The sequence below is a fragment of the Plectropomus leopardus genome, chromosome 6 (genome assembly GCF_026936395.1).
Source record: "Plectropomus leopardus strain MGB_pleo_1.0 chromosome 6, ASM2693639v1, whole genome shotgun sequence".
NCBI lineage: Eukaryota > Metazoa > Chordata > Actinopteri > Perciformes > Serranidae > Plectropomus > Plectropomus leopardus.
In genome coordinates, this window is record NC_142181.1 from 26,849,956 (window position 1) to 26,862,315 (window position 12,360).

At 39.5% G+C, this 12,360-nt stretch overlaps 1 protein-coding gene across 4 annotated transcripts in view; it reads left to right on the top strand.

The window, feature by feature from the left end:
- Nucleotides 1-12,360, top strand: part of robo1 (roundabout, axon guidance receptor, homolog 1 (Drosophila)) — a 349,403-nt gene that overhangs the window by 301,579 nt on the left and 35,464 nt on the right. For 3 of the 4 annotated variants that reach the window (XM_088079109.1, XM_088079111.1, XM_088079112.1), the window contains 4 exons: nucleotides 170-666; nucleotides 763-924; nucleotides 4,529-4,807; nucleotides 4,910-5,103. In XM_088079109.1, the coding sequence (XP_087935235.1) occupies nucleotides 170-666; nucleotides 763-924; nucleotides 4,529-4,807; nucleotides 4,910-5,103 (1,132 nt within the window). Of the gene's footprint in view, nucleotides 1-169; nucleotides 667-762; nucleotides 925-4,528; nucleotides 4,808-4,909; nucleotides 5,104-7,058; nucleotides 8,324-12,360 lie in introns of those variants that run through there. The other variant, XM_088079110.1, reaches the window with a different exon arrangement.

A 12,360-nucleotide genomic window follows, 5' to 3' on the forward strand; every position in this document is an offset into this window, starting at 1 on the left:
TTTATTTTATTTTTTTATGCAATGGTACTTATTCGATTGGCAGTCCGTATCAACTGATAAGCAACTTGAGGTATCACTATCGCCAACGCGAAGGAATAGTTGTTATTGGAACATCTCTATCATTTATCCAAAATATGACGGGTTTCTGACTGCTCCTCACCTGTTGTAGGCGCCATGCTGTGAGCCCCCCACCCCCTCCAAGGCCCCTCTCTCCTTCACACACATATGGGTACATCAGCAGCCCGTTGGCCTTGGACACTGATGGTATGGAGGAGGAGGATATATTGGAGGAAGAGGAGGAGGAAGGTGACGAGACAGATGCAGAGGTGGCCAAGATGCACTACCACCACACTCACCCCCACACACACCCCCACCATCCCCAGATGCATCCGCGTAGGTTGCTGCTACGAGGGCTTGAACAGACACCCGCATCCAGCATGGGTGACCTGGAGAGCTCGGTGACCGGCTCCATGATCAACGGATGGGGGTCGGCTTCTGAAGAGGATAATGTCTCTTCAGGGAGGTCCAGTGCCGTCAGCTCATCAGATGGATCCTTCTTCACTGATGCTGACTTTGCTCAAGCGGTTGCCGCGGCTGCAGAGTATTCGGGCCTCAGGGTGGCCAAATATCCCAACACACTGGGCCAGGAAGTTGGAGGAGCCTCAGGTAGGTTTCATAAAGTCACCCACATTCACAAAAAATGCTACTTTGAGAAATTTGAGGAATGGTAAAAGCAAACTGTTCCTCTGTTTCTTTTCTCAGCACGAAAATACCAAATAAACCCTCCAGGCCACCGTCCTGGCAGCCCGGTGTCTACAGACAGTAACATGAGCATGGCAGCTGTACACAGGAGGCCTCCGAAAAAGCAGAAACAGCATCCTGCAGGTCATCCAGGGAACCAGCGACGTGAAGCCTACAATGAAGGTACAGATAGATTGCACTATTATTCAAATACAATAATTCACATTTAAATGTTCCAAATGAAAGAAATCCTGTAATAAAATCATGTGAGCTGGATAGGTACCACATATTACTGTGTGTAGATTCCCACCACCTTAATTAATTGTAGCATAATTGTTGGTACAAACTAGGGATGCACAATTTTTTTGCCAAAATCCGATATGATATAAGATCCAATATGCTAATATATAACAACTCATTTGGCTGATAACCGATATTGATATATCCACTTTTTTCCACACCTATTTTTATTGATCGTCAATAAATTCTGTAGTGGAATTAACATGATATTATGCATACTCTTATCATGACAGCCCACCAGCAGATACAGACATAAAATACAATACTTTTCGATGTATGCAATATGAATTAATTGTGCAAAATAAGAAAAACACTTCATCTTGGGGTTGATGGTTTGTACATGTTAATTTTGTCAATTTAAAAAATAAATATCAGTTTGTGATATTGGCAGAAATTGGCGTGTTGCTGATCTTTCATTTTAAGCCAATATCTGCTGATAGTGATGACGTGCCGATATTACTGTGCATCCCTAGTAGAAACGTACCCTGTTTATTTAAACATCCAGTTCAGGCCTGGTGTTTCATTTATAGAAAATAATCCATAGTTCTGACATATTGCAACTATCAAAAGTCCTCCATATTTAGTCAGTATTAGGTATGCACATGTTTTTCTGTCAAAGGTATTATTGACTTAATACAGCTAAAAGACTGATAGAGAGACATGCAGCAGTAGTAGCAGTTTAGCTGCATGCCACATGTACACAGATGGCCAGTTTGTATCAATGGCTCTGCATCTATTCCCTCTACGGGAAACTGTGCGGTTTACTGTTATGTAGTGTCTGTAAATGACTGAGTATGGGCATGCCATGAGCCAGAGTTTTAATCTTCTCTCATGTGTTTATGCACATGCATACATGGCATCACTCCTAATCTGTGACGGTGCTGAACAGATCGGGCGAGTGGTGGGCTGGAGGCCAGGGCCATGGTGGGGAGGAGTGGAGGGGGGTTTGTCTCAGGGGAGCTCTGCCCGGCTTGGCTATGCTGACACTGGGATGTATCTCCACTCTCGCCACTAATGAAATTGATCCAGGTGCTGTGGCTCATACTGAAGTGCCACCTTTCACTCGGCAGGAGCCGAACATAAACCAAACAGGGGCTAAATACCAGAGCAGCTGTACACAGAAGGAAAAGCTTTAACCTTGTTAAGTAAAAGAGCAATTGACTTTTACAGCATCATTCTTTACAACACACAACCCAACAGTGGAAAGCCACTTTTTCTGGCTCTTTCTTCTCCGCGTTGATCTTGTGGAAAGATCTTTCTTTAAAATGTATCTGTATGTGAGTGTGCGCACACGCTGTCTCTGCTGCGTACAGTATGTGCCGTCCCAGAGCTGGCTCTCTCCTGTCAGGTGTCCTTGAGCGTTGGAAGCACTTGACAGGGAGATTTAATATCCAGCTCACTGGGAGCCAGACCAGCTATATCACTGCAGAAAATCCAACCCACCCCCCCCGAACCTCCGCCTCCTGCCATCATCCTTATATCCTGGCTTCTTCCCCATCCGCTGCCCCTCCCTTCGGAGTGATCTCTCCATCCCTCTCCACTCTCTGCTCTTCTCCATTGCTCCCCTCTCCTCAGTCTTTGTTTGAGCAGCGAGGGGGCAGGCTGACAGCTCTGCAGCTCTGTCTGTCCATCAGTCCTCCTGCTGATTGCATTTGATCTGAATGGATTGTTTTTCATTTGGAGGTTATTGCCTCCCTTACTCCCCCTCTGTCTTCCCTTCAACCCCCACCCGACATTACCCGTCTGGCCTGGAAGACTGGTGCTGAGGTGTCAGATGAAGGAAATTTAAAACAGGACAGCACACATAATGTGTTATAATGTGCATTCCTGTGTTTCTAAAATTTGTTTTACATCTTTCTACGTCTGAAGTACTCCAGATTAGGAGCGAAATATACTGTGAAAGTCGACGATTATAACATGGCGTACATTTGCTTATCCACAGTATTGAATAAAAATGCAAATGGATGGAAAATCCTACCATAGTTTTAGTTCTTTTCAAAAACAAGACGTTATTAGACATACTTCCATTAAAAACAAATGGTTTCAAGTTTTATTTAAGGACTTCTGATTGATATTATATATAATAATTCTGTAATACCGTGAAACCCTAAGATTTTATGAGACATTTATCGTACCATGAAAATCTCATACCATTGCAACCTGAGCTTACAGTCAGCATCACTGTAAGTACACAACAATACCATCAGCTAAGGTGGCAGTCAAAAAAAAGCAAGAAAAACAAATTTACCAGCAGCCCCCTTCCACCCAGCAGCCCCCCTCACCCCTCCTAACCTGCTCATTTCACTCACGTTTGCACAGTGGATGTGTGGTGTGTAACCCCCCCCCCCACCCCCCATGATTCATACTGTGTTTGACTCTGACGCGTTTGTCTACCTCTTCTCTGAGCTTAACCCCTTCCTGTCTTCTCTGATCTATCTCAGCCCTGTCTGCCTAATTAACCACCAGGCCCTCCAGTACATCCTCCTTGGCAAGCCCAGAGACACTTTTCAGACCTGAGCTCTGTCCTCGCCAATATTTCCTCATAAATCTAACAGGCGCTCTGCTCCTCCCTTGTAGTGAGCCATATCTCACAGACTGTGGCATTGATCGGACTCAGACTGAGGCAGGACTCGGGAGGCAAGAGAGATATTAAAAAACTGCAGACGCCTCTCTGCTGTATGATATTGACTGGCCCCCTTTTGTATTCAGGAGGAGTGGTTGGAGGTGGAGAATAATCAGAAGAGTGTATTGAAGCTGCCTGATTCCGCCAACAAGACGCAGCAAAGACATCACCTGCCCCATTAGCCTTTCGTGTGTAAAACAGAAATAAATGCTTTGATTCTCCAAAGAGTCCAGTGCGCTAAAAAAAGTCAGAGGTGCCCCTTCGGGTACCAAACAAAGTGTCAGAGTTGTTGCGTTCATTAACTTTCTAATCCTATGTGGATTATGGGTTTGGCCGCCGACGAACCATCCTTCAGGTCGGAAGCTGATTAGAAGATGAAAAGCCATCGATCGCAGGCAGATAAGGCTTTTCTCTCAGTGTTTTGTTTAGATGGCTGTGTGATGTGTGAGAGGCCAGGCGGCCCACTGGCTGGCCTCACATGAATAATGGCTCAAGGACAAGCAGCATTGATTCATCGACAGGGGAAGTCGAGCAGGTCAGAGAGCCAGCTGCTGACCGTCACGCTCCCCTCTTCCTCCTCTCCTGCCTCTCGCTCAAACCTCATAACTCTCTCGCCAGATTTGGCTTCTCCATTGTCATCTGTTGTGTTTACTGTCTGTACAGAAGAGTTTCCGTTCGGCTATGTGTACAGCTCCGAGTGTACCTGCACACGCTGCAGCTGTGTTTGTTTATCACTGTGCAGGTGTGAGACAACTGAGTGACAGATGAGACACACGCTTGCTCCACAGTCTTGTGCTATGACCTAATCCCCAGTTTTTAATGTCAGTGGTTAATGTGTCCTTACTTCCTGTGTTTATCCTTCAGATCTGCCACCTCCCCCCATCCCACCTCCAGCAGTGCTCAAGTCACCTACACACCCCTCTAAGGCAGGCTTGGAGGGCCGGGGAGTGATTTCCCCCAAAGCAGGTGAGGCGGGTCGAGACAAGAGAGGAGGAACGGGAGGGTATCGGCCCAGAGAGGGCTCGGACACCAGAACCAGCTCATCTGAACGCAAAGACGCTCAGGAGAGACAAAAGACTGCTCATGGAGGGAAAGGGAATAAACATGAGGGTAGCACAGCCAGCAAGGCACGCCAACACGCAGGTACAACAACAAATACAATACGGGGGAAATCCCTCAATGCCACGTAAAATGTTTTTAATTATGCAAGGCTGAATTCATCATACAATTGTTCTTTGTCTCTAGGCTCAGAGGACATTCTGCCCTACAGCCGACCACAGTTCCCCACAGTCAACAGCCCCAGAGACCCAAGCTCCTCCAGCTCCATGTCCTCCAGGGGCTCAGGGGGCCGACGGAGAGGAGAAGGAGGCCGCAGGAACCCTGCAGACATGGGCCTCAACACCACGGGGGCCTTCCAACCAGGAGATGAAGAGCTAGAGGTACAGACACGACGAGTACACAGACTGTCACTCAACAGTCCCTTTGACAACTTTAAATAGCGCTGATTGTTCCTCTAGCCATTTTTGACAAACATAACACAAACAAGCTTGAATCAGATCCCTAAGATTTGTTTGAACTGTGACCAGGATACGTAGTCATAAGCAGGACACTTTACTGAGTAAAAATAAACACGTCCATGCTCTCTGCTGATCAATCTAATAGTGAAATTGTTTGCAAATGACGTCAAACCTAGTTTATGCCGAATATACACAAGAAGAATACACACTGTAAGATTTCACTATAAGACTTGGAATGTTGCACGATCACTCTCTGCATAACTACAACTCCTTTTGGGATGATTTCCCATCCTTCCCCTACACCAGACTCCCTTAAAGAGATACCACACAATAAAAATGTCCTGTGTTTGCAAAAATGCATTATTCTAAAAACGAGATAAAAGGTGTCACATGCCCTAAATATTCTTGTCAAGTCAGCATCTATATACTCCATAAAGATAAACTGTAATTGCGTACAAACACTTTGGATTTTGTTGCTCAGTCGCTACCAGCTTCACTGTCCAAGAAAATAAATTGTTAAACTTGTTCACACTCTTGCGCCTCCTCCATACTGTAACTAAAAATCAACAGTAATAGAGAACATGATTTTAATGGAACTTCAAACGAGAAAATTTTCACCTTCATAAAGACCACTTCTGAATTCGTGAAGAGGACTTTGTTTTTCTCGCATGCCTCCACAGTGATCGCAGAATACAAAAAGGCGGACACTTATGAATTAAAATAAACAGGGATTTATTATAGTGTAGCTATAGCAATAGATACAGCTACACTATAATAAATCAAATAAATGCATTTTCACTATAACATGATTTAAAACACTTCATCCTACAAGTAGTGCACCCGAGCGTGTCCAATCACGCTTAACGGCAGTGCATGAAAGTTTTGTAAAAGGATGGGGTTTTTGTTTGTTTTTTAAAAATGTATTTAATGTTTTAGTAAATAGTTGTGTTGATATAGTTTTGCTGCTGTTAAACATGGACCCTCATTACTGCAATTCATGGAGAAAAGTCGCCTTTTGTGGAGTCTTCATTTACTGTGGAGGCATGCAAGAACAACAACGATTTCTTCACAAAATTCAAGGTTACACGCGGTGAGTAAATGAAATACAAATGATCATTTTGCACTATGGCTGCAGTCGAATACATCTTTTTGCAAAGTAGGCCTGATTAAGAGAATAACAATAACGCAATATTAATAATAATAATTCTAGTCGTGGTCATAATATTAATACTAAAAATAAAATGTATGGCGCAATATTTAAGATCCATATTACAAAGGGGTTTAAGAAGGCAGCAAATTATGTTTTTAAAACAAAACACAAATAAAACAATTACAAAAAAAAGTTTTTGCTGCATGAAAACCAATCCAGTGAGGATGTGCTTTTTGTAGTCCATCATCAGAACAGTTTCATCACATCCGACCACGTCAGTAACACCCGCCATCACATCATCACAGAGCCGAGGAGAAGTGCAGTTCTCTAAACACCGCAGTCCTCATGAATTCTCCTTCACATCTTTCCTTGACCTCTGGAGGTTAAGGAAAAGTGGTTAGGAAAGGACATTATTTGAACTTTTCGACCTCAGTCCGCGTTTTATGACTACCTTACACGAAATGATTGAGATCATAGGAGCCTGTACAAACTGTTGTAAAAGTCATGATTTTAATGCAATTGGAAGTTTGACTGCGACAGTGAAATAGTTTGAAAAGTCTTTTTCTGTAAAGCTGGCATTAGCCTTTGTTGACTGCAATTCCTTGTAACAGTTGTTAGAAATATGCACACATGCAGATATATCTGCAATAAGCTAATATCACAATATTCCTTACTCTAGTAATGAAAACTGAATGATAACCAAAATGTTTGTTTTTGTTTTACCCAGATGGTAGAAAGCTGAAGAACAGAAGAGGAAACCGAGGAACTGTCCTGATTTTTCCAACAGTGAAGCACCATTGTTTCTCTTACTCTTTTAAATATCTCAGTATTTCACCATCATGTTGGCTGCCATTATACAGTACATCAGTAGTGTTTCTTTACATCTGGAAAACAGACCAATGTTTTTTTTTCTAACTTATCATTTTCTATGTCCATGTTAAAAAAAGGAAAGAGTGTCTGAAGATAAAAGAATGGTGCATTCAAAACAAAATACGCAGTAGTATATTTATGTTTAATTCCAATGCAATATGGAGTGAATTCCTACTCCAGACATTGACATGACTCTGCTTGCCTCTACAAGAACGTTGGAGAGCCCATACAGTCAGATGTTACTGTAATAAAATAACTGCAAGCAGAGAGGGGTGGACTGTCTGTAAATATACGTGTATACATGATGTCCTCTTTGTTTTACCCACTGTGGTACCTCAAATTTGTCTTCCTTGTTTTATTTTGCGAATTCTAATTTTATTATGCCAGTAAATATAATTATTTTATCATTTCCATCCATGTTGTAAATTGCTATATTATTTAGCTGCCCCAAGAAAAGTGCCACTTTGGGATTTTTTTTCTTTTCTTTTGTTTTTTGTAATGCACTGTTATGTTTCGTGTTGTTGTCAATGTTTGTTATTTGTTTTACTTTGGTTTTAAAAGCACAATCACTAAACTTTATTTTAAACCATTCTATCTATTAACCTTTTTGTCTTACTGGAAGAAAACAGGTATGACAAAAGAGTCTAGTTAATCCTGATGATGACGATAATGATGTAGGTAAAGGTTGCTGTTTACGAAGGCTGTGCTTGAAAGGAGACTCCTTGCGTTGTGATTGTCTCCCTCTCCAGTTCTGACGCTAGCTCAAGTGATGAAAAAGACAGTTAATGTGAGTCATAGCTGCAATGTATATATCTTTTCGCATTGACCATAAACTCAGCTATTGCACATTAATCGAAATGGTTACGTTGTCTACTAATGCACTTAAACGAATGTCAAATACAGGAAATAAGAGTCACTTTGGGAATCTGGAGAGGTTGGAATTGGACAAGAAGAGTCTCTTTTCTCGATAAAGTAGGGGTGATGGACCCCTGCTTTTTTTTTAAGGAGGAAGGGTGCTGTTGTTTATTCATAGGACATCTGCAAACATTTGTTTCGTAAAGCAAAAAAGTAAAAAGAACTAAAAAAAAAAAAAAAAAGATGAATAAAAATGTTCAAACTTAATGTGTTCCTTTGGTAATTTGTCAACAGTCTCTGAAATAATGGGGTTGGACAGTTTTTAGTAATGTTAACAAATCCCACAATATACTTTATAAAATTTAATACAAATTAAAAGTTTCATTTTTTAAAAGGTTAAGCTAAAGGAGTGAGGAGGAGGCATTTTAATTTTTACAAGTACTACGCATAGGCGTGTAAAGGAGTTCTATGCAGGTTATTTATGGAATCCTGCTAGGTTTGACGTCATCTCAAAAGAAAAACTGTTAACTTGCTCACTGACCCACTGGCCAACTACTGCTGCATTACCCAGAGCATCCTGTCCACTTGAATGTTCAACTAACGAGGGAAATGCAAGTTTCATATAGATGCTGATGGTACATTTTCAGACATGCCATACTATTTTGTTGACATTCAGTACTATGATGTACTATGGCATTTTTCATAGCTGGGTGTATTGATATTTTAAATGTAATTTTGTAACATACAATACTATGACTTTTTTTATGACATACACTATAGATATTTTCCCACATTTTTATGGCATGCAAACCTATGATACCGTGACTTTTGAATGACCTTCTATGATTCAACTTTTTTATGACATACTATACTGTGAAATGTTTATGACATACTATATTAGCATATTTTTATGACACACTAAACTTTTTTTTCTTTTTTACAGTAAATTTAACCATGCCTTTTTCGATTTCAAAACTAAAATATTTTCGAAAACAGGCTAAATGATGACATTTCTGTAACGTTGTTTTGCAACAAAATACATTGACATTTTTATAAGATAAGATAATCCTTTATTAGTCCCACAATGGGGAAATTTGCAATTTTTGGGATTCTTAATGACAGGTCAGATTTTTGAAGGCATGCTATACTATAATGTTTTGGTCAGATTTTTGACAACATGCTAGAGAATGATGTTTTGGTCAGATTTTTGACAACATGCTATACTTTAACATTTTGGTCAGATTTTTGACAATATGCTACAGCAGTGGTTCTCAAACTTTTTTCATCAATGTCCTCCCTTTGAAATATTTTTTCAGCCAACCACCTCCTGACCAGAATTCTATATTATGACATCTTTAGCCTAATTTTTGACATGCTATTCTATGGAAAATGGCTAAAAACCTCAAATTTTTGTTTGTAAAGACAACCAATAATACGCATTTTTCAGCCATTTTTTTGACATGCTATGTTATGAAGTGTTGGGCCTTCTTTTCAACGCCCTATATTATGACAATTCTCTACAAGCTATAACGCTATTTTCGACAAACTATAATTTGAGAATTTTTGGAATACGTTTGTCTAAAAATGTTAAAAAATGACACGTCCAAAAAACAGCTGAAAACCAAGAAGTATGGCATGTGGAGACACATCTTAGTATACCATATTGAAACACATCATAATATAGCATGTAAAAAAAATGACTGAAAACGTAGTAATATAGTATGTCAAGAAAAAAAATGTTGAAAAAACAGCAGAAAAGACCATACTGTATCACGTTGAATAAACAACCTAAAATGCCATACTATAGTATGGCAGAAAATGTCAAAAAGTGACGTCCCGGAAACCAAAAACCACTTTGAATACCATACTATGACTTGGGATGTTGCAAAAAAAAGCCAAAGACACATAATTTAGCATGTCATAAAACCTGCTGAAAATGCCATATGGTAGTATGGCGAAAAATGTCAAAATATGACATGTCCCTAAAACAGCTAAAAACACCTCAAAAAAGCATAAAATAACGTGCCAAAACATGCCATACCATAGACTTTTGAAAAAACGGACAAAAACACCATGAAACACCATGATGAAAAAATGACAAAAAAAAGCAAGGCTATAGTATGGCTAAAAATGTCAAAATATGACATGTCCCAAAACAGCTCAAAACACCTAAAAACAGGATGAAATAGCGTGCCAAGACATGTCATAACATAGAATTTTGAAAAAACGGACAAAAACATCATGAAACACCATGTTGAAAAATGACAAAAAAAAGGCAAGGCTATAGTATGGCTAAAAATGTCGAATTATGACATGTCCCGAAAGCAGCACAAAACACCTAAAAACAGAAAAATAGTATGCCAAGACACGCTAAAGCATAGAATTTTGAAAAAAAGGAAGAAAACATCAAGAAACACCATGTTGAAAAAATGACAAAAAGGCAAGGCTATAGCATGGCTAAAAATGTCAAAATATGACATGTCCCAAAAACAGCTCAAAACACCTCAAAACAGTATAAAATAGCGTGCCAAGACATGTCATGGCATAATTCTTTGCAAAATCGGACAAAAACACCATGAAACACCATGTTGAAAAAATGACGAAACAGGTAAGGCTATAGTATGGCTAAAAATGTCAAAATATGACATGTCCCAAAAACAGCTCAAAACACCATAAGACAGCATAACATAGCGTGCCAAAACACGCCATAGCATTGAATTTTGAACAAACGGACAAAAACACCATGAAACACCATGTTGAAAAAAATGACGAAAAAGGCAAGGCTATAGTATGGCTAAAAATGACAAAATATGACATGTCCCAAAAACAGCTCAAAACACCTCAAAAAAGCATAAAATAACGTGCCAAGACATGCCATAGTATAGACTTTTGAAAAAGCGGACAAAAACACCATGAAAAACCATGATGAAAAAATGACAAAAAAAGCAAGGCTATAGTATGGCTAAAAATGTCAAAATATGACATGTCCCAAAAAATGCTCCAGACACCTAAATACAGCGTAAAAAAGCATGCCAAAGCACGCCATTGCATAGACTTTTGAAAAAACGGACAAAAACACCATGAAACACCATGTTGAAAAAACTGACGAAAAAGGCAAGGCTATAGTATGGCTAAAAATGACAAAATATGACATGGTCTAAAAACAGCTCAAAATACCTCAAAACATCATAAAATAGCGTGCCAAGACATGCCATACCATAGACTTTTGAAAAAACGGACAAAAACACCATGAAACACCATGATGAAAAAATGACAAAAAAAAGCAAGGCTATAGTATGGCTAAAAATGTCAAAATATGACATGTCCCAAAAACAGCTCAAAACACCTAAAACAGGATAAAATAGCTTGCCAAGACATGTCATAGCATAGAATTTTGAAAAAATGGACAAAAAACCCCTGAAAAAACCACGCTGAAAAAATGACAAAAAGGCAAGGCTATAGTATGGCTAAAAATGTCAAAATATGACATGGTCCAAAAACAGCTAATGACACCTCAAAACATCATAAAATAGCGTGCCAAGACACGCCATTTCATTGAATTTTGAAAAAAATGAACAAAACACCCTGAAAAACCATGTTGAAAAAATGACAAAAAAGGCAAGGCTATAGTATGGCTAAAAATGTCAAAATATGACATGTCCCAAAAACAGCTAATGACACCTCAAAACAGCATAAAATAACCTGCCAAGACATGCCATAGGAGAGACTTTTGAAAAAACGGACAAAAACACCATGAAAAACCATGATGAAAAAATGACAAAAAAAGCAAGGCTATAGTATGGCTAAAAATGTCAAAATATGACATGTCCCAAAAAATGCTCCAGACACCTAAATACAGCGTAAAAAAGCATGCCAAAGCACGCCATTGCATAGAATTTTGAAAAAACGGACAAAAACACCATGAAACACCATGTTGAAAAAACTGACGAAAAAGGCAAGGCTATAGTATGGCTAAAAATGACAAAATATGACATGGTCTAAAAACAGCTCAAAATACCTCAAAACATCATAAAATAGCGTGCCAAGACACGCCATTTCATTGAATTTTGAAAAAATGAACAAAACACCCTGAAAAACCATGTTGAAAAAATGACGAAAAAGCAAGGCTATAGTATGGCTAAAAATGTCAAAATATGACATGTCCCAAAAAATGCTCCAGACACCTAAATACAGCGTAAAAAAGCATGCCAAAGCACGCCATTGCATAGAATTTAGAAAAAACTGACAAAAACACCATGAAACTCCATGTTGAAAAAAATGACGAAAAAGGCAAGGCTATAGTA